We start from the raw sequence: 19,218 nt of genomic DNA on the forward strand, positions 1-19,218 counted from the left end.
TTCTTGGAGTGAGGGGCCCAAAACTGAACACAGCATTCGAGGTGCAAGCACCCAGGTTGCTGTGAAAAAATCTGCCTTGTTTGCCTATGGGGAACACTTGCAAATAGGCACGGTGACAGGCAGGAACGGTTCGAGTGTGTGGCATTAGAAATAGGAGCAGAGTTACTGTGCAGGGAATGTAATCAGAGTCACCTAGGAACATTTGAAAAAGTTAAAAACCATATACCTTTTCCTGAGAGATGTTGGTCAACCTATAATCTCAGCTCCATTTGTGAAACGAGCCGTTGAACTGCTTTGCTGAATAATTTGCCAATTGATCCTCAACCGGTTTGCGTTTAGAAACTGCCGGGGAGGTAACCGCGCCGTTGGTAACTGCCATGTTGGTTATAACCTTCTTTCAGCAGAGCTGCTGCCCTTTTAGCACGAGGTGCTGTTGGAGCCCTTGTTCTGCAGCCGGGGAATACCTGCAGCGTGGCAGGGAGCTGTATCTTGTCATCCACGTTTGGTATATATTGATTAAAAATGACCAAAGCTCTCTTTCCCAAAGTACTAATCGCTGCTGCTCTGGCGCTCATCAGGGATCAATGGGCTGTTTAATTGCGAGTCTCTGCCGGGAATTGTTCGACGTGTCTTTCCGTGTTGCCGTGCGCGTGCGAGGGTGTCCCACGCTGGGCTCCGTGGGTGCCCCGAGCGGTGCTGGGCTCTGTCCGGTCAGGGCACAGCAGGCTGCGGGCTCCACCCCTGCTCCTGCCCCATCGCGCTTTGAGAAAGCCACCAGCATTACTGCTTGCTCGGAGTGACCTACGGTTGCGGGTAATTATCAGGGGAAATATTCAGGATGAAGGTGTAGTAGAGGTGTAGTAGTTCTTGCTTTGGCCCTCTGGGTGAGGAAGGATGGTCCACGGCAGTGGGTGCTTTCAGGAGGGCACTGCTGGGTCTGTACTGGCTCATCGCTGTCCGGATCTGCCCCTTTGCATCTCGGTCTCACGTTTTTTTGTACAGTTTCTGTCCCTTTCCTGCTGCGCTCTTTACCTCCCTATAAGCTATTCTCCTCTGTCCTCTTCCATTTCTCCTTGCAGCCCGTTGCTAGTTGCCTGCACAGCCGCTACAGCAGCATCATCCCTGGGCAGCCCCAAGCGTTGTCCTGCTCCATCCTGGTTTCGGAGCTGCTGGGTCAGACCCATCGCTGAGCTCACCCCACCAGTGCCACACCAGGGGCCACATTCTGCCAAGGGACCGCTGGTGTAGGCTCTCCTCCTTCCCACTGCAGGTCCGTGACCAAAGTTATGTTCTTTTCCAGGTTCAGCCCTCCAGCACCTAAATTTTTCATCAGACCCCCACCAGCAAAGAAGGAGGGAGCCCTGTCGGAGCGCTCAGCGTCTGCAGAGAGCAGCTCCAGGGTCGGGGGTGCGGAGGAGCCGGCCGAAGTCCTGGCAGCAGCGGGGGATCCTGCCCAAGAGCCAGCAGCTGCAGATGACTCCCTGGGAGCAAAGGTAGATTTTCTTCTGCACCTTCTCTTCCTTGGAGAAGCCCACTCAGATTCTGCTGACTTCCGTTGGGTTTGGGATTTTTTTGGTTTTTGTTTGGTTTGGTTTTTTTTACAACACCAAATGAGGCTTTTATCTGCATCATGATGTGAAGGCTTCCAGTTTCCTTTCTGTACCAAGCCATGCCAAGTACTGATCTCCATGTAGCACCTTCTCAACCCCAGCTGGAGCCACCCGTTTTCATGCTTCTGGCTTCCCCCAAGAGCCGGTGTTGCAGTGACGGCCACAGAGACGATTTTTATAAAACAAGGCTTTGCAGACAAAGTCGCCTTTGATCTGCTGACCTTCCTGGTGAACCTCGCTGCTTTGGAGCTTGACCTTGGTACTAGTGGGAGCTGGCACCTTGTTGTGCATCGTGTGGGATGAAGGCTGCTCCTGGGGCAATAAAAAAAGGATGTAAGAGAGCTCGAGAGGTTCTGAAAGTGCCAGCATTGACATTAAGTTCAAGGAGGGGGCTTGCACCTGCTTCCATCCAAATATCAGCAGTTTGAATGCTATAACTCTGCACATTTTTTCTGAATCAGGAGAAATGATGCCCTGTAGACGTAAAGAATAGCGTGGCTGAATGTTTTTGGCTAGACATATGAAATCATCTTTATTCCCTGCTTTGTTGCCATGTATGCGCAAATAAACCAGGGAAATACAAGTGGACCAGGCTAAGTAGGATCCAAAATTACTTCAAAGGATTCTTCTGGATTCAAAGGATGCTTCTGGATTGCAGTTTCGTCTTCTGCTTGTGTCACTGTACGCAAGCTCCATATAACCTCCGTGGGGAGGTGGGAGACCACAGGCCTAGGCAAGATGCGGGTTAGCATCTTTGGGAATATACGCTTGGCAAAGCTTTGCTAAGCCTGAAAATGTGGAGACAACCGAAAGAGCAATGAAATGAGAGAAAACTCTTCTCTCCCCAGTGCTTTATCTGCTGGGGAGATGTAGCCTCTGATTAGGTCTAAGGATGTCCTGTAAATACTCTTGTAGATTCTGCTGAAGTCAAGGCCACAGCACAAAGCACTTCTTCGCGTTAGTGAGCGAGGGAGTATTAAATGTCAAGAGCAGTCACAAAGCCCTCTTTTATAAATAGGGGTCAGAAGCCCAGGGATGAGGTTCCTTTTGAGAGGTGATGCCTTTGAGGTTAAATACCAGCTCTCAGCTGCTGCAAGACAGAAAGCCATGTCAGCTGCCTTCTTCAGGAAGGTGCTGTTGGAGAAGAATGCCCGAGCAGAGATCCTCAGCTCTCCAGCACCGATGAGTGCATGAGATGCAACCTAAGCACCATCTGAAACGGGATAGTTGTGCTGAGCACTTTCTAAGTCCTTACTTTCCTGTTCTTGGTGTGTTCCTTGAGCGGGAGTGAGCAAAGCCAGGCTGGCATGACGGTGCAAAATACCCTTGAGGTCTCTGCCAGGACTCAGTGCTGGGCGCACGCAGCTTCCTCGTGCAATCTTGCGTGTAGGAAGTGCAGATGGAGCCCATGTCTCATCTGTGGGTGGGCTTGGACCCATGCTCAACTGATGGCACGGGCATGGCCCTGCTTGATTTGTGCCCAGGTCCCATCTCAGCTGCTGCTGGCTTGGTGAGGTGGTGGATCCTGCAGCAGAGTGGTCTCACGCAGACCAGGCAGCTGCTTTCTGCAGCCCATGTGCTTGTTTTCCAGTTGCTACCATCCTCTGCTGCGGAGCTGGAAGGTGCTGTGGAGACTCAGAGCCTGGTGAGGGTCAAGAAGTTGACGCCGTTCGTGGAGGCGGAGCGTCTCACCTTGGGAGTGGAGGAGGTAAGTGGGAATCTGACGTGCTTATGTAGCCCCCACTCCCACTGGTGGCCCTCGGTGCGGCTCACGGAGTGGCCTCACACCCCTCCAAGCATATCGCACAGCACTGCTGAAGCAACCGGTCATTGGAGAGGCCATGTGGGACGTGTCGTAGGGTTGGCCAAGGACGTTACCTGTGCGGCACCTATGGAGGGCCTTATTCATCCTGCTGTTCCTAACCAAGTGGTTGACAGGAAGATTTTGCAGTAATTTTGCTGTAGCATCCTGAGAGAGAGCAGCATGCAAATCAGAGAGAGAGTGAGGAGACCCCCAAAATTACTTTGATGTAGTGTATTAATTACTGTATTACTTAATGAGTATGGGAGATTTTTCCCATGGTTTCTCCACTAGAAAGTGTAATGGATGTAGGGTGAGATTAGGATGATTTTGCCTGTGTTTGAGGAACAGGCCCCTCCAGTCATGTCTGTCCTTTGCTTCAAGCCATGGCTCTTCTGCATCCATCTGGATGCTTGACATCTTGATCTCTCCTCCTCTCCCTCCAGATTTTTGACATCGTGCCACTGTACGGTGTGCTGCAGCCGGGTGAGAGCCAGCGGGTTACGTTCACCTTCTTTGGCCACGCGAACATCGTCGCCAGCGTCACGGCGCTGTGCAAGGTGGAGGGCGGCCCGACTTACAAGATTTCGCTGAGTGGGGAGGCTTCGCTCATCGACTATCTCCTAGATGTTACGGAGATCAACTGCGGGCTGCAGGTACCGCGCCCTTCTCTTGGCAGAGGTCTTTGAAACCATTGCTGGCGGGTTGCTGCCCACCTAGGTCTAGGGCTCTCTCCCCTTCCCAGCTACTTTGTCAGCTGTATGGCTTGGAAGTACAACCTTTGAGCGATACATCCTGCATCCAAGGTGGTTTTTAACAGCCATCTCCATCCTCCCCAAAGTTGGGAATTCCTGGGGCAGGCAGGATCCTGGTGGTGATCTCCAGAGGGACATGCCCCAAGACATCCAGCCACTGATCCACTCCTAAAGCCTGAGGTGCAAGGAGATGCTCTTTTTCAGTGCTCTCAATTAATCAACAAAATAAACCAGGGAGGAAGTTAACTTGGGCTTCCCGTCACTGTAGCTGGAGAGAGTTTCCCAGAAGAATCCCCACTTTACTTCTTTTCATTTAAAAACCCCATAGATATTTCCAGCTGTTGGCCCTGCATGTGTTGCACTGTCTGTCTCCCTTTTTGCTGGTATTTTGCTTGCAAGTACTTGTATGCAGGTGCCTTTTCCTCTGAAATGCCTCCGTCTTTGTTTCAGCTAGCTGTTCGATGACACCTTAAAGCGCAGAGGGCTTGTATCCCCTGGTTTCTTTGTTACTGCTCTTTACATGGTTGTCATTGCACCTCTGCGTGCTGCCGTAAATATCTGTTCCTGTGTAGGGCTAAGAGGTGCCCTGTGGCTGTGGGTTCCCCGGGTTAACCCGGGAGAGTCAAGTGCCCGTATGTCCTCTGCGGTCCCTGCTGCTGCGCTGGGTTCGTTTCCTTTCAAGCCAATGAAAGAGGAAGGAGATTCCCAGCATCAGGCCTGTGTCTGTAACTTCCCGCTCCTCTGTCCTCTCTTCAGCTGTTTAACAAAGTCACCAAAGCAGAGGTCACCCTGCAGAACAGCGGCAAGGTGGGATTCACCTACGCGGCGCTCAGCCCCAGCGCGGCCGCTGCCGACAGCCCTCTGCCCGGCGTGCCCCTGGTCGTGCCCAGCACGGTGAGTACGGAGGTAGCGCAAGCGATTAACCCTGGCCCTTTGTCAGGCTGCCTAGGAGAGGGTTATAGGGAAAAAAGGGAAAAAAGCCATGAAAAACCCTGCAAAAGCAGCCAGGAGAGAGAGGGCTGTAAGCAATTGCTGCTGGGGGGCAGAGAAGGTCAGGCAAGCGTGGTCCTAATAGACTGCCTTGAATGGCCTTTGCTGGCGGGTGGCTCTGCTGTCATTCAGCAGCCAGGGGCGGGAGGCACGAGTGCTTTGGTAGCTCTCCGGACCCCAGCTGCTGAGCTCTCTGCTTGTGCTGGCGCTGGCGCTGGCCGGTGCAGGCTCTCCCGAGGGTCACCATACCCAGGTTGTGTGATCGGAGAGGACTTAGTCCTTGTCCCTGCCTGTAACAAACCCTGCCTGCCCCCTGCCAGCAATGAGCAGGTGAGACTTCAATACTCTCTGGCTTGGGCATGACGCTCTTTTGCCAGAAATTGTAACAGCCCCTGTGCCGGTCCCTCGCTCCTCCAGCTTTGCTGCTCTGCAGCAGCTTTGTGGGGCAGTGAGGGGGCCAGGGAGGAGCAGGGCTGGAATAGCAAGGAGAGGAGTTTGCAGCATCCCACCATCCCAGCTTCTCAGTCCTGCATGGATGTCTTTGAGCTGAAGCAGTGTTCCTATCTTGGACGCTTTTTGCGATGGGAAGAGGAAGCCACATGGCTTTCACATTCCCTCATGCCTGTCTCCTACAAGGGATGACGCGCTGATGCCCTCTTCCTGCGAGCTTCCCAACACACAGCTCTGCTCGGACCCGCGCAGTTGTTGCTGTAACGGCGTTGTCGGCCCTGGCAGCTTGACAGGGCTCGCTTTCACTGCAGCTGTGTTGTGCACTGGAGTAAGGGCTCGGGGGCCCAAGTGGCAGGATCCGTCCCGCTCAGTAGCTCGTCCCTGCAGCGTGGAGGGGAGTGGGGAGCCGAGGGTCCAGCCCCACGTGCGGAGGGCAAGCCGAGGAAAGCTGCGGCTGTGTCCTGTCATCCAGAGCTGTGTTGCCATCTGCTTGTGTTTGCTCTCAACCTGGCTGGCGTGAGCCCAGCCCGGGGATCAGACAGTCCTTCTGGAAGCCCGGAGAGGAGGTGACCTTCCTGGCAACACCTTCTTCCCTAGATCTCATCCTAGTCTCTGCTCCTGCGTTTCCAGAGATGTATGTTTGCCGGTCATCGTGAGTCCAGATAGCTCGTGCACCCTCAGTGTAACCGCACAGGCAGGAGATGTTTGGTTGGGGTCATTAATAAGGGGCGAGGCCCTTCGGCACCAGCCTGGGAACCACTGACGTGCTGTGAGAGGAGCTGCTGGCTCTGCTGAGAGCGCAGGCACTTCACTCATCTTCCACAGCGGCTGGTAAAAGAGCTTTTATTTCTTCGGTCTGGCTCTGGCTAGCAGAGAGTGAACACCGTTAGCAGAAGAGCTGTGCTCCTGCTGAGCGCAGGGCAGTCTGTGCTGTGGGAATGCATCCCTACGAGCCCTCTGAAGGACACGCTGCATCCTGGTATAGGAGACTTGAGCTTTTGGATAGAAGAGAGCTAGAAGGCGATGTTGTCTGATGCTTTTTTCTCTTCGAGAACCTGCCTTCTCCTCTCAGCATGTCTATCGTCTGAGGCATCCCTCCACCAAACCCTCTTTGATTTGCATTCCCTCCCTCTTCTCCCACACCCTGCAGGGTTACCTTGGACCTGGCAAGCAGCACGTGTTGAAAGTCTATTACCTGCCGGGAGTGCCTGGAATCTTCTTTAAGACTTTCGAGATCCAAGTGGGTCACTTAAAACCAAAGGAAATCTCCCTGAAAGGAGAGGGGAGTTTTCCCAGGATCTCCTTGGACTTGCCCAGGAATATCGAAGGTGAGCACTGCCTGTCTGCTCCCCAGGGAGGTCCTCAGCTTTTTCCCCCATGTCATATGGCCATAGGGCAGTTCCCACCCATCTCCAGCAAGCCTGGAGGTTTCAGGGCTGTCAGACCGACACTCAACCCTCTGGTTGTTTCCCAAGTCTCTAGCAGACGAGCCCACGTGGGCTTTGCCCCGGGAACCATCCTGCAGAGCTTGCCAGCGTATCTGTTGGTGGCCTGGAAAGATGATGCCTAGACAGAAAAGCTTGGGAAAGCTGTCAGGCTGGCAGGGATTTTGGCAGGGTTGGCTTTGCATCACATTGCGGGCGATGAGATGCTCCTATGTGGGGAGGAAGATGGGTGGGAGTGAACATCAGGATTCAGAGGGGAGTCGCAGCATCCATTTTCCATAGGTTGCTCGAGGAGTTTGTTTCTGGGAGAGCCCAGCATCGGGGGAGTGGGACTTCCCAGCTTAAGTGAGAATGGTGCTGCGCTCACCCTTCTATTTGTGGATGTTTTCTTCCTTCAGGAAATGAAAAGTATGAGAGGATCCTCAGGGAGGTGAAAGAGAAGATGAAAAAGGACGGCCAGAGAGATGAAGCAGCTGCTCTGGTGGAGGCTGCAGCCGTGGAGCCACCCACGGACGACTCGGGCACCGTGGTGAGAACGGCTGCTGCCCTGTTTGTCATGTGCCACCCTTCCGCCGTGTCACTTGGGCCCCTTGCACCCTGCAGCAGGCTTCCTGGGGCCCTGCTGGCACTTGGGACCTCCCTGCCCGCATCTGGCCATGATCAGGCATCAGCTCAGCGTTGCCCCGGGGGCTGCCCACCTCTGGTAGCTGTCCCTCCTGTAGATGCACCAGCTTCCAGACTACCCCAGGGGGAGATCCTGAAGACCATGCTGACGTGATTGAATTTATGGTACTTTGTGAATGGAGATGCAGGTCATGGCTGGGGTGTTTGTGGCTCACACCCCAAGCCCTGCCAGGTTTACAGAGCTTCATAGCAGCAGCCTGACTGTGCCCTGGGACCGCGCTGTCAGGGTTCGTTTCCAAGAGGCACCAGCTTCGTCGTGGTTCCCTTTTGGAGAGAGCTTTTGTCCAAGCTGCTTTGGCAGTGGCTGGGGGCAGGCAAATACTTGGAGCGCTGGCAGGTTCCTGGCTTGTCTGTCGTTTGTCTGGCCAGATCAGCTTTTATAACAGTGACCGGACAGGCGAAGATGCTGGAGTTCATTTCCCCCCAGATAAGGTCCTGGCTAGGAGAGCGGGAGGTGTCAGAGACACTGAGCAGGGAGACAGGAGGACCCCATCACCCCCTTCAACAAAAGCAGGGTGGGATCCTCTTTCAGAGACAAGCCTCTCCCTTGGGAAGGACCTTTGCTAACCAGCCACTGTCTTTGCTTTCCTCAGTTTGACATTTGGCTGCAGATGCAGATGGAGCAGCTGCTGGTAGAGGAACACGCCCTGGAGCAGCAAAAAGCTCTTGCCTCTGGTTCCCCACAGGACACTGTCTTTGACCAGCGTGCTCGTCGGAGGCTTCTCAAGTTAGTGGGGACTCCCGTACCCTATCTCCTGGCACCCCGAGGGTAACACCCGGCGGCACACCCCTGCTCCTGAGAGCTCTTTGTGTTTGCAGAGCTGGGAATAGCTGGGGGCTTCAGAAAGGGTCTGATCCTGATGGATTTACATGTTCCCTGTGAGCAGCTGAGTGTCCTCACCTCTATAGTGCCACCCCGAGCTTTGGGGATGCTCAGCTCCCCACAGATGATGGGTTCTGTTCTTAGAGCTAAGGGGGTCCAGTGCAGACCATCAAGCCCAGGCAGCCCAGACAGCCCAGACAGCCCAGACAGCCCAGGCACCATCCCTGCTGACCAGCTCCAAAAGAGGCGACTCAAAGCTGGCATCTTTGTTCCAACTAACAGCTCACACTAAACAAAAAGAGCAGGGAACGGCACAGGTTGACAACCCCTTGAGAAGCCCTAAATCGGGTGGCTTGGGTGCTGGTGGGACTGCAGGGCTCACCTAGGTAACTTGGTCCTTCCTTTTGCTCCTTCATGATGAGGGACGGGCACCGTAGGCTCCAGTTCAGGAAGAAGAGGCTCTGCAAAACAGATTGTTTAGGTGTTTTCCTGAGTGGGATTGCTCTGGCAAAGGACCTTCCCACGAATCTTGGAGGTGTTGGTTACTGCATTTACCGGTGCTCCTCTGGGGACAGATCTGGTTGCAGAGCAGTGCAACCTAATTTTTTGTTAAGGTCCCATTGGTAGCTGACAAAAGCTAGGACCTAGACTCCCCATGACTTACCAAAGACTTATTACCAGGTGGTCAGGCTTGGGTTTCACTGGCTAGAGTTGAGTTTTTACAGCAGTGAATACAGAAATATCCATCTTATTTGCATCTTCCATCCACTTGGAAACGTAGCCAGGCTGTGGTTTAAGGGTTCTCCTTACTCCTCCTTTCAGAGCTGAGCTGCCCGAGTACGTCCTGGACTTCGGCTACATCATTCTCGGGAACATTCACACGCATGTTGTGAAGATCACCAACACCGGGCAGTTCCCCGTGACCTTTTGCGCCGATGGACGGGTCCTGTGTGACACAGGTAACCAGTGCTGGGGAGACTTCACGTGGGCTTGAAGGAGCTGTCTCTGACAGATTGGCTTAAGCCACTGGACATGGGGACGTTTTTTGAGTGCTTGTTTGTATAGCTTTGTCCTGCTTAGTACCCCCTGCTTGGTGCTTTGGAGCCTGAGTTCTCCTGGCCAGCAGTGCCCAGAGACGTGGCCTGCCTGTGGCTCCCCTAACACGTGATTGCAGGGGCTGGATGTGCTGATCACTGTGGTCACCTCTCAGCATGTTCTGCTCTTGGCTACCGTGAGCATCGTCTGAGTTTTTGTGCAGTCAGTAGGTTTGCGTTGCAAACAGATGGCCCCTTGGTGGTTTGGAAGTGCTTTGGTTTAGAGTTCATAATGTCACAGCACTTCTGTTCAGCCTTTATTGAGAAAACAGTCTGTGAGGTCCTCTGGTGTATCAAAATAGACTTCCGAAACAGGCCTTGAGGTAAGGCTGCAGTGCCATCAAATGGTGACTCACTGTGTCTGAGGGCTGGTTAGGTGTCTCCTCTTAAGTTGTTTTCCAGGGAGCACCACAGCACGTGGGAATCGTAGTTGGAAGTTCTCCTTTGCAGAGGTCTGGGCATCCTTCCCTGGGATGCCTGATAAGGAATTACCAGTGTTCCTCAGCTAATGTTTCCTTTTTACCATGCGGACCTTGGCTTGTGGCTGTGAAAAGCCTTTCTCCTTGACAGGTGACAAGGGAGAAAGAGTGGCAGGCTTTTCCGGAGAGGCAAAGAGCCCTCTTCTTCACAGAGCTGCCAGCCAGGACACCTGTATGGCCTTAACGTGCTTGTGACACATTTCATGTCGCTTGAGTGTCTCAGCTGTTTTATTTTCCTCTGTTCAAGGTTTCAGCGTGGACCTGGACCATGTGAAGCACCTGCCCTACTGCGAGACTGAGACGTTTGAAGTGCGCTTTGACCCACAAAGTGCCAACCTGCCCCTGGGAGAGGTGGACGTGCTCCTGCCCATCAAGGTACCTCATGGTCCCTCACCTCCCTGTGCCCGCACCACCTTTTGGGGCAGGCAGCAGGTTGGGGACAGCAGGAGGTGTCACTCAGGCTCTCAGCTGGATGCTCTGTCCTTTGCTAGGTAGCAGAAGGCCCCACGTTTCATGTCCGCCTCCGTGCCTACGTGACTGTGCCGTCCCTCTGCCTCTCCAGGGACAGGCTGGAGTTCTCCGCTGTCCAGTGTGGGCAGTGCCGGGAAGAAACTGTGCAGCTCCACAACCAGCTCCAGGTCCCCTGTAAATGGTTCATCACTGTGATTGAGCCTGTTAAGAAGGTAAAGCGCAGACGACGTGTAGCGCCTAACTTCTTGGTTGAGTTTTCATTGCCTCTCTTGCCTTTTCTGCCCCTGTGGCTGCCTGAGCACTTGGGCTACAGCTCGTGTGAGGAAGCTTTAGAGAGTACCGAGCAAATCTGGTTCGCCTGGACCTGTTCACTAGCTGATGCTTCACTTCTCTGCCATCTTCCCCCATTCCTCCTCCGAGGACAGTGCCTCCCCATCTGCCTGCCCTGCCTATATGTCTTCCCTCCAGCTGTAGAGCAGTGGTAGCTGCGGCTGGTTTGGATGCGGGTGCTCTCAGCACCGTGACAGTATCTCAGAGCGCTGCAGGACCCGAGGGTCTGTCCTCGCAGACCGAGGAGACCTCACACAATTGTTTTTTTGCGCTCAGGGGGACAAGCATTTGCCGGTGAGGGTGCGTCGGAAGCTGTTCCAGGAGTGGAAGACCAAGCCCCGTGTCTTCAAGGTGTTGCCCTCGGCTGGAACCCTGGCTCCGGGAGAGCGATGCAATGTGCGAGTCAGGTTTTCACCCGTGGAAGAGGTGAGATTGGCGGGTGTCACCCCCAGGAGGTGTGGCAGGGCAGTGTGGTAACTAGCCCAGCTCAGGGAGCCCGAGAGGAGGTCTGTCTGCACATGGAGCTTTCTGCAAGCCCCATACCACTGTGCCTCAGTTTCCCCTGCAGCGCACTCTTCTGAGAGGGGCTTTGAAATGCCAATGAGGAGCTGGCACAGAGAGCATCAAGGCACTGAAGTGCAGCTTCCTCTCGGCGCATGGGGGGAAATCTGCCTGTTTCCCCTCGTCTTCCCCCTTTCATGGGCGTGTTTGCAGGCAGGAACACCCTGGTGCAGAGCAGCTGGCACGCTCGCAGGAGATAACTAACCCTGGAAGGGCCGATCTAGGCTAATCCTGCTGCTGGTACCAGCAGACAAAACAGCCACCAGACCCCTTCCTGGGCACGGCAGGACAGTCACCTGTAGTGGTATGCTGCCAGCGGTCCCTGTGGCTCTGGCCCAGCCTGCCTGCATGTTCCCAGGTAGTTTGGGAGTCAGCATAAAGGACGGAGTGTTCCCAGAGGTAGTTTGCATGCGGCCACCATGACTTGGAAACTGGCAGTGTGTAACAGTATGGACACGAGTGTTTCCACCCCTAGGAAGCGTCCCAGGGATGTTTGAATTGGTAGTAGAGCTGTAACCATCTTGTCTCTGGCTTTAACCAGAGCCAAGCCTTGAGCAGAGAGGAAGACCCTTATTTCTAGCCCGTGAGAGCTCATCTGCCTCCTTCATGTAGCTGATGTTTGCCTGATGCAGCAGTGCCAGGACTGTGTCTGGGCAACATAACCCTGAAGAAGGAGGTGAAGCAGCCCCTGAGTCCTGTGAGAGCTGAGTCCACCCATGAGGACCTTTCTTATGAGCATTGCGCTCCCTCATGACTAGGTGGAAACATCTGATAGTCCATTTTAGATCCATCTGATACCCAAATATGCAGTTACACTTCACACCAGCATTCATCCCAGTTCCTCAGAGCCAGCATGCAGGTGCCATAGCCCCTGCTGTAAGTTAATATCTGTTTTCCATTCCCCTTAGAGGTACTGGTAACATCCCTGACCTTGGGGCAAGGGTTGCATTTGAGGCCCTGCCTCAAATGTTTCCCCTCGTCTTCCCCCTTGCATGGGCGTGTTTGCAGGCAGGAACACCCTGGTGCAGAGGTCCCCAGGAACACCCTGGGACTTCATGGAGGAGCTCTCTGCACTTCTCTCTTTTCAGAAGTCCTACAGAAGCGAGATGAAGGTTAACATTTGCCAGCGCACCCAGCCCCTCCAGCTGCTGGTCTCGGGGCAGGGGCTGGAGCCACAGCTGGAGTTCAGCCCCGCGGTGCTTGACCTGGGAGCAGTGCTGCCGTACAGCCGTGGGGCGGAGGGGACGGTCGTAGTGAAGAACCCATGCGAGTTCCCCATCGAGTTTTACTCGCTGGAGTTTGACCAGCAGTACCTTGCTGAGGAGCAGGTGAGAGGGAAGGTCTGGTCCCCACATGCGTAATCCCGTAGCTCCACAGTGCTCCAGCGTTCCCAGGCTTGTGCTGGGGAGACGGAGGCAGTCCCCAGGGCAAAGCCTGGTGGCATTTCAGGGTTAGCCAGCTGGGCTGGCAGGCTGTGGAGGGGCTTGGATAGTCCGTGCTGTTGGGAGGAAGGAATGAGGGAGAAGATGGGTTGGCTGGGGAGTCTGTTCATGGGATGGAGGTCAAGAAACACATCCCATCTATGGTTTCTCTTCCCTGCGCACACAGATCCTGCAGACACTGAAGGACTACGATTCACACAACACCTTATTGCTGCCTCCACGTGCCCCGGGTGAGAAGCTGCCCCCGGAGGTGCTGGAATACTACCAGCACCAGAAGAGACTGCAGGGTGAACAGGCACACTCCAAGACGGAGGAACCAGCGGGCCAGGACAATGGTGAGGGTTTGGCATTGGCTGTCCTGAGTGTGGACACAGCAGGGAGTCCAGCCCAACCTCCCCTGAGCTCTCTGTGACCTTGTTCTCCACGGAAAGTCCATGCTTTTAGCAGCCACCTCTTCCCCAGCTCGGTGAAGGAATTCCTGGGTGAAAGGAATTCCTGGGGCTTGGAATGTGCATCCTCTACCAGCCCTGAGTGCAGCCTAAGCAAGCTCATATCTGCCTGCCATGGACTGGGGAAATAATCAGGATATCTCCTTGTGTCCCTCATCCACAAGGAGTAGGGCTGGATGAGTTCTTCAGCCGGTAGAACCAGGTCTAATTTCAGTAGCTATTTGATATTTGCTCCTTCCCAGCAACAAAAGCACAAGCTCAAAATTCCCCTGAGGGCAGAGGCAGCCTGGGCAGGTTTTCCTGGGCAGGGAACCTCTGCCTTGGGAGCTTCCCTTCTTGGGAAATTTTCCGTGGTTTGCATGTGGCCATGTGAAGTGGCGAATGGCAAAGAGCAGATTGCCTGGCCATGTTCACCCTCTTCTTCCCTCCCCATGTCCTTCCTCCTCAGCAAACCTTGAAGACGTCCGGACGCGGTCAGATGAAGGAGGAAAGCGCTCTGCTGGGATTGTTGACACCATCTCATCCCATAGCTCAGTCATTCCCTCCACCGTTTTTGATGAAAGCCCCTCCAACAAGGTGGTCTTTAAATCTGAATGTGGAGAAGAGGAGGAGGAAGGTGCGGACAAAAGACATGGGACAGGTAATAACCCGAAGCCCTTCACCTATTTTACGTCTGTTGTGGCAACAGGGCCTCAGTGGCGGACTTCAGCGTCACCTCCATCACTTCACTGCAGCCTGATGCCATCTTCGCTCCTGTGGGCCCTGAATCCACTCTTGCATATGAAGTCTGTAGGATCCTGAGAAGAGTCTGGGGCAGAGACAAGGGAGAGGCCAGGGAGGTTTTGCCTAGCTTTGCCAAACGAGCGCCTTTTCTCCCAGGAGCTGCTGGGATCAGGATGGTGGTGGTCCCTTTCCTAGGCAGGGCAGCGCGCTCCCTGTCCTATATGACGTTGCAAGCCAAGATGGCTTTGGCTGACCTTCCAAGGGCAAAGGTGGCAACTCTTTGTAAATGCTGTTATGGTGAATTCAGAGCCCAGCACATCTGCGGCTCTAATATTCCTAAAGCATCCAGCTTTTGGATAATCGCTTGATTCCCAAATGGAGGAGCTCCCGTGGGACTGTGTAATATGCCCGGTTCTGCCTGTCCCCCGCTTACTCAGCAGGACCTGGGACCAAACTCCCATGAGGACCATGTTGACAGTTCAGGGAAGGAGACTTGGCCCAGTCCTTTTAGGTATTGCCAGATGCTCATTCTTTCCTCTTTCTGCCATCCCGTTTACTATACTCTGAACAGGAACCTCTCCCAGCATCTAGGGCAGACCCTGCTCTGCACAAGCCTTAAGGAAGGGGACGGGGAGACCCTGGGCGTGACGTTGGTTTCGGCAGAGTCTTCTCTGCCAGGATCTGAGGGGATGGGGAGGATGATCAGCATCACAGGTAGGCAGGAGGCTGACTTTTCTACCCGGTCCCACACAGCAGAGCATCGGCAAAGCACCGCCAGCAGCAAGGAGGCCACGGGAGAACTGGATGACAGCCCTGTCTATAGGGCTATCGCCCGCCACCTTGGCATCGATATCTCTGCAGAAGGGCGCGCAGCCCGAAACCGCAGAGGGATTGTTGTCATCGTCCACGGGGCACCCCTGACAGGTACGTGAGCTGCAGCCCTTGGCTGCAAGGAGTGGGGGAAGCAGGAGAGGAGTATCCTGGTGGACCGTGCTGCCTGGTTGATGAGTTGAAGCGAAGCAAGGTAAGCCACAGCTTTGCTGGTACGTTAAACGGTCCCAAGCCTTCACCTAGCTGGCGCAAGTGGCGTGGCTCATCTTGTGTCCATACAGCCAGGCTCTGGTTCCCCCAAACAGGGTGGCCACGTCCCCGTTGCCTTGTTGGGACCACATTGCCTAGTGACCATGTTGCCTTGTGGGAGCAGTCCCTAGCCCATACTGACCCCCAAACCGTGCCCAGACGTTGCCCGAGACAGCGCCGTCCAGCACAGGCTAGCAAACGGTCTGAATGGTGGTGGGACAGGGCTCCAGAGCCTGGCCCAGGGTTGAGGTTGCCGCAAGGGACAAAGTCTTTAGGTGAATGTGAAGTGGAGATGATCCACCTGGCTCTAGAGGACAACACTTCTAACCATGCTCAAGCTGCCTCCCTCGTGGTTTCCCCTAAAGTGGCATTTTGCTTTCAGACTGTCCTTGAAACTTTGAAATCCCGTTCGGGGGCTTTCCAGAGCCTGTCCCTGAAAATGCCGCATATGCAAGTGTCACCAAGCAGTCTTCCTCTCTCTCAAGGCAAGACGTCGGCAGCAGTCGCCCTGTCCAAATATTACGGTGCTGCGTGCTTGTCCATCGATGCCGTGGTGACAGAAGCCATCTCGGACAGGAGCAGCTCGGCAGGGCTCCGTGCCCGGGAGCTGTGCATCAGGGCTGCCATCGAGCAGAGCCACAAGGAGACGGAGGATGCCGGTAAGGAGAAACAGTGAACCCAGAGCAGCGCTTCGGAAACCCACCATGACCATCCGCTTCTGCTTGCTCCAGAGAAGAAGTTGGACAGCCCTTGGGTGTCTTAGGGAACATGGGTGTAGAAATGCAAAGTCATTTCATAAAGCATCTCAGGTTATTAACAAAATCTCTATTTTAAGGGCTCAGAGACACTTCTACTGCTGCCGGGCTTCTCAGCACATGTTCCTTTTCCTAGGAGCGGTGAAGCACACCTGTATTTTTCTCAGGGTTTTTATATATTTCCTCAAAGCTGAATCCAGCTTCCTCCTCATGGCCGTCAGGTAGAACTGCCGCCCACTTTAAAGAGGAAAAAGCCCTCTGAAGCGGCTCGTTAAGCACTAGAGGACTAACTTGGAGTGTGGCTTCACAAACATGAGAGGAAGGGAAGAATAACCTCCCGGGAGAGTTTCAGATGAGAGACACACTGCAGATGAGCTCTTTTCTCCAGAAATTTTCCTACACGCTGTCAGGTCGCACAGCTCGTGCATGTTGTGCTGTTCTCCACGTGAGACCAGAGACTTTTAGGGAACTTTATTGGGCAGTTGATGCCCCGAGCTCTGCAGGCTGAGGTGGGGACCCTGGCTCTGGTGGGGAGAAGTTTTGCATCACTCAGCTTTGAACCTGGTTGAGTTGGGAGCTGGTGGAAGGAAGAAGAGTGTGGGTCCTGGGTGGGGGTATCCCACACCGGAGGATTTAACTCCAGGGGAGACGGGTGACTGCAGCCAGGGCAAGGCTGCGTATTACGGTCTTCGTGTGAGAATGCAGGACGGGTGCAAGGTATGGAAACGATGGTCCTGGAGGACAAATCCTTGGCTTGGTCCACCCGGGAGGTACTGTGCAAATGGCATCACCTGCATGCACACTGCTCCGTTTGGTAGGAGGGACATAGGGCTGTGCATTGAAAAGTCTGTAGCTTCAAAATCCAGTATCTGATGTTGTGGTTTATCGTGCTAATAAGAGAAGTAAGGAAGGAGCTGCTTCTGGGAAGCAGTGCTGCTAGTCCCTGGCAGGCTGGGGGACGCGTGCTGCATCCCTGCGAGGGCGCAGGGCTGTGCCCATTGGGGTGGAGGGTGCCTGAAGCACAGGGCCGTCCCCAGCCCCACTGAGCCGTCTCTCCCCTCCGCAGGTCAAAACGCAGATGTCTTCCTCAGCCTGCCGTCCAGCGCCGAGGCCAAGCACAGCTCGGACATGAGCCAGTCCAGCTCTGGGGACAAAGCCAGCCTGCATTCCGTCAGTTCCCGAGGCCAGGTGAGTGCCGCAGTGGACAAGAGGAAGACGGATAGCCACACATCCCAGTCCCAGAAGCAGCATCCAACAGATCTGACAGGCTCCCAGGTGAAGTGTGATCTGCACTGGTTAATGCCTGGGACCTTCCAGTTGCCTTTGAGAAGTGAAGAGGCTGCTTGCAGTGGGGCCTCTGTGTCACCCAGAGCCTGGTGCCGGGCTGTATAGCGCAGAGAGCCAGCTGGGCAGGCTGGGGATGGCTCAGGGTGGGAACGAAACCCTGTGCACCAGTAGAAAAACTCTACTGGGTCTTACGGTTTGTTGGCAAAGTGCAGTCCCGACTAACGTGGCTGCAGGCAGTGGGCAGAGCTGTGGGATGCTGTGCCAGGGGCTTGCAAGCTTGGGTCTCTGCTGGCCGAGGGATGTGACCCCCAGGGTTGTCCCCTGGAGCTGCTGGTCTGCAGTTTTGTTCTGGTCTCCCGTTACTGAGAGAGCCCAACTCCAAGCCCAGCAGCTGGAATTGTTTAGGGGGTTCCAAAGTGGCTGATTTTTCTCGTGGTGCTCAATGTTGCAGGGCTCATCCAGTTCTAATCTCATCTCGCCCTCTCCGTGCATTCCTGCGCAGCGATGGCTGAGCATCAGTGGCAGCACGACGGGAGAGACAGGCTTTATGAGCTGCGTGCTGCCCGAGGACCTGCTGGTGGCCATCCTCTCTGACAGGCTGCAGGTACGTGGGATGGAGGCAGATGAAATGTCCCTGCTACAGAGACAGGCAGCGAGACACAGAGAGGTACAATTTGGAGAGGAGGAGATTTATATCTGCTGTTGGAGGAGTCCTGGGCTTCGTGCAGGGATCCCTGGGTGAAGCTGCAGATGCCATAAGTTGGCAGAGCATGGGGGAAGATCAGAGCTGGTCTGAGCTGATGCGCTTGGAACAATGATGGCTGGTGTCCTTTGACCTTGGGGTTTGACTAGCTGAGAGCCCAATGCGTGCGATAGCTGACTCTCTTCCTTCTCGATTTGATTCACAGTTGAGTGACTGCTACCAGGGAGTGGTGTTTGATGGCCTGGAGACCCTCTTTGCATGCAACACGGCGTCTGCTCTCCTCTGCCTGCTCAAAGCTGTCAGAAATCGGCCTTCTATCTATTTTGTGAACTTGTTGCAGGATTATGCTTCTTTGAAAGCCAGGGAGACAGCCGCAAGAGAGCAAGAAGGTGAGACTCTTCATCTCCATACCTCTCAAATCCTCTCTCTCAAGCCCTCAACCTTATCCATGTGTATCTGGGTTACCAGCAGAGCCTGTCAGAAATGTTTTTCTTAATCCTTCCTCATTCTGCCTCAGTGTAGCCAGCGCTCAGCGCCCGGTTGCTTAAAATACATCAGAGCTGAGGCTGTAAAACTTATCTTGGTCTCTAACATTAAAGCTTGTGCCCAAGTGTGTGGCTCAATAACTAAGCACCGGCCCGCTGCCCACGCCGCTGGTGCACGTGAGCCAAGCAAGGGACAAGAACTCACTGACCGGCGACAGTTTGGGGGATTATCTGAATTTTGGAGCTGGGATATGAGCTCCCCAGTATCTCCTGGCCCAATGATAGTCTGGGCCGGGGCAGAGCTGTGAATCCTCGCAGCTCACGCAGAACAGCAAGCTCTGCTTGCGGTCGCTAATGGTTTCTCCTCTGGTCTGTGCTGAAGGATGGGAGCGGGAAGAAGCTGCCAGGAGAGAGAAAGCACGTCTCTGGGAGATGGATGAGGAAGAGTATGATGCCCTCTCTGAGGAGCAGAAAGCTCAGTTTGATAACAATATACGACAAGTCCAGCGTGAGAGGAAGAAGAGGTCTGTAAGCCTTCCATGGGTACCTCCCCAGGACAGTGTTCCTGAAGGGTTTCCCTGCTCTGGAGACCCTGGTTGAGCTCAGAGGGGTTACAGAGCAAAGGCCAAAAGTGTCTATTACAAGGGGCACAAGGATGGCCAACGGAGGAAGGAGCTTCCTCTGGTGAGACGCAGGGAGCTGGGCTCTGTGCTTGCCTTGCCACTGCGCTTCTAAGTATCTCCAAGTTAATTATTTCGATTCTCATCTTCTTCATCCCCCTTCTTCAACACTGGGGGTTGG

At 54.4% G+C, this 19,218-nt stretch overlaps 1 protein-coding gene across 1 annotated transcript in view; it reads left to right on the forward strand.

The window, feature by feature from the left end:
• The window catches only part of LOC132320047 (hydrocephalus-inducing protein homolog), a 144,128-nt gene that overhangs the window by 91,444 nt on the left and 33,466 nt on the right, over nt 1-19,218 (forward strand). Inside the window, exons 23-42 of the mRNA XM_059832150.1 lie at nt 1,301-1,493; nt 3,202-3,318; nt 3,858-4,067; nt 4,923-5,060; nt 6,757-6,934; nt 7,450-7,580; nt 8,329-8,462; nt 9,381-9,517; nt 10,379-10,506; nt 10,623-10,814; nt 11,209-11,358; nt 12,582-12,821; nt 13,102-13,270; nt 13,833-14,024; nt 14,861-15,031; nt 15,673-15,846; nt 17,009-17,217; nt 17,681-17,833; nt 18,138-18,321; nt 18,800-18,941. Coding sequence (XP_059688133.1) covers nt 1,301-1,493; nt 3,202-3,318; nt 3,858-4,067; nt 4,923-5,060; nt 6,757-6,934; nt 7,450-7,580; nt 8,329-8,462; nt 9,381-9,517; nt 10,379-10,506; nt 10,623-10,814; nt 11,209-11,358; nt 12,582-12,821; nt 13,102-13,270; nt 13,833-14,024; nt 14,861-15,031; nt 15,673-15,846; nt 17,009-17,217; nt 17,681-17,833; nt 18,138-18,321; nt 18,800-18,941 — 3,342 coding nt within the window. The remainder of the gene's footprint in view (nt 1-1,300; nt 1,494-3,201; nt 3,319-3,857; nt 4,068-4,922; nt 5,061-6,756; nt 6,935-7,449; nt 7,581-8,328; nt 8,463-9,380; nt 9,518-10,378; nt 10,507-10,622; nt 10,815-11,208; nt 11,359-12,581; nt 12,822-13,101; nt 13,271-13,832; nt 14,025-14,860; nt 15,032-15,672; nt 15,847-17,008; nt 17,218-17,680; nt 17,834-18,137; nt 18,322-18,799; nt 18,942-19,218) is intronic.

Source organism: Gavia stellata, chromosome 33, assembly GCF_030936135.1.
Source record: "Gavia stellata isolate bGavSte3 chromosome 33, bGavSte3.hap2, whole genome shotgun sequence".
NCBI classification, from domain to species: Eukaryota; Metazoa; Chordata; class Aves; order Gaviiformes; family Gaviidae; genus Gavia; species Gavia stellata.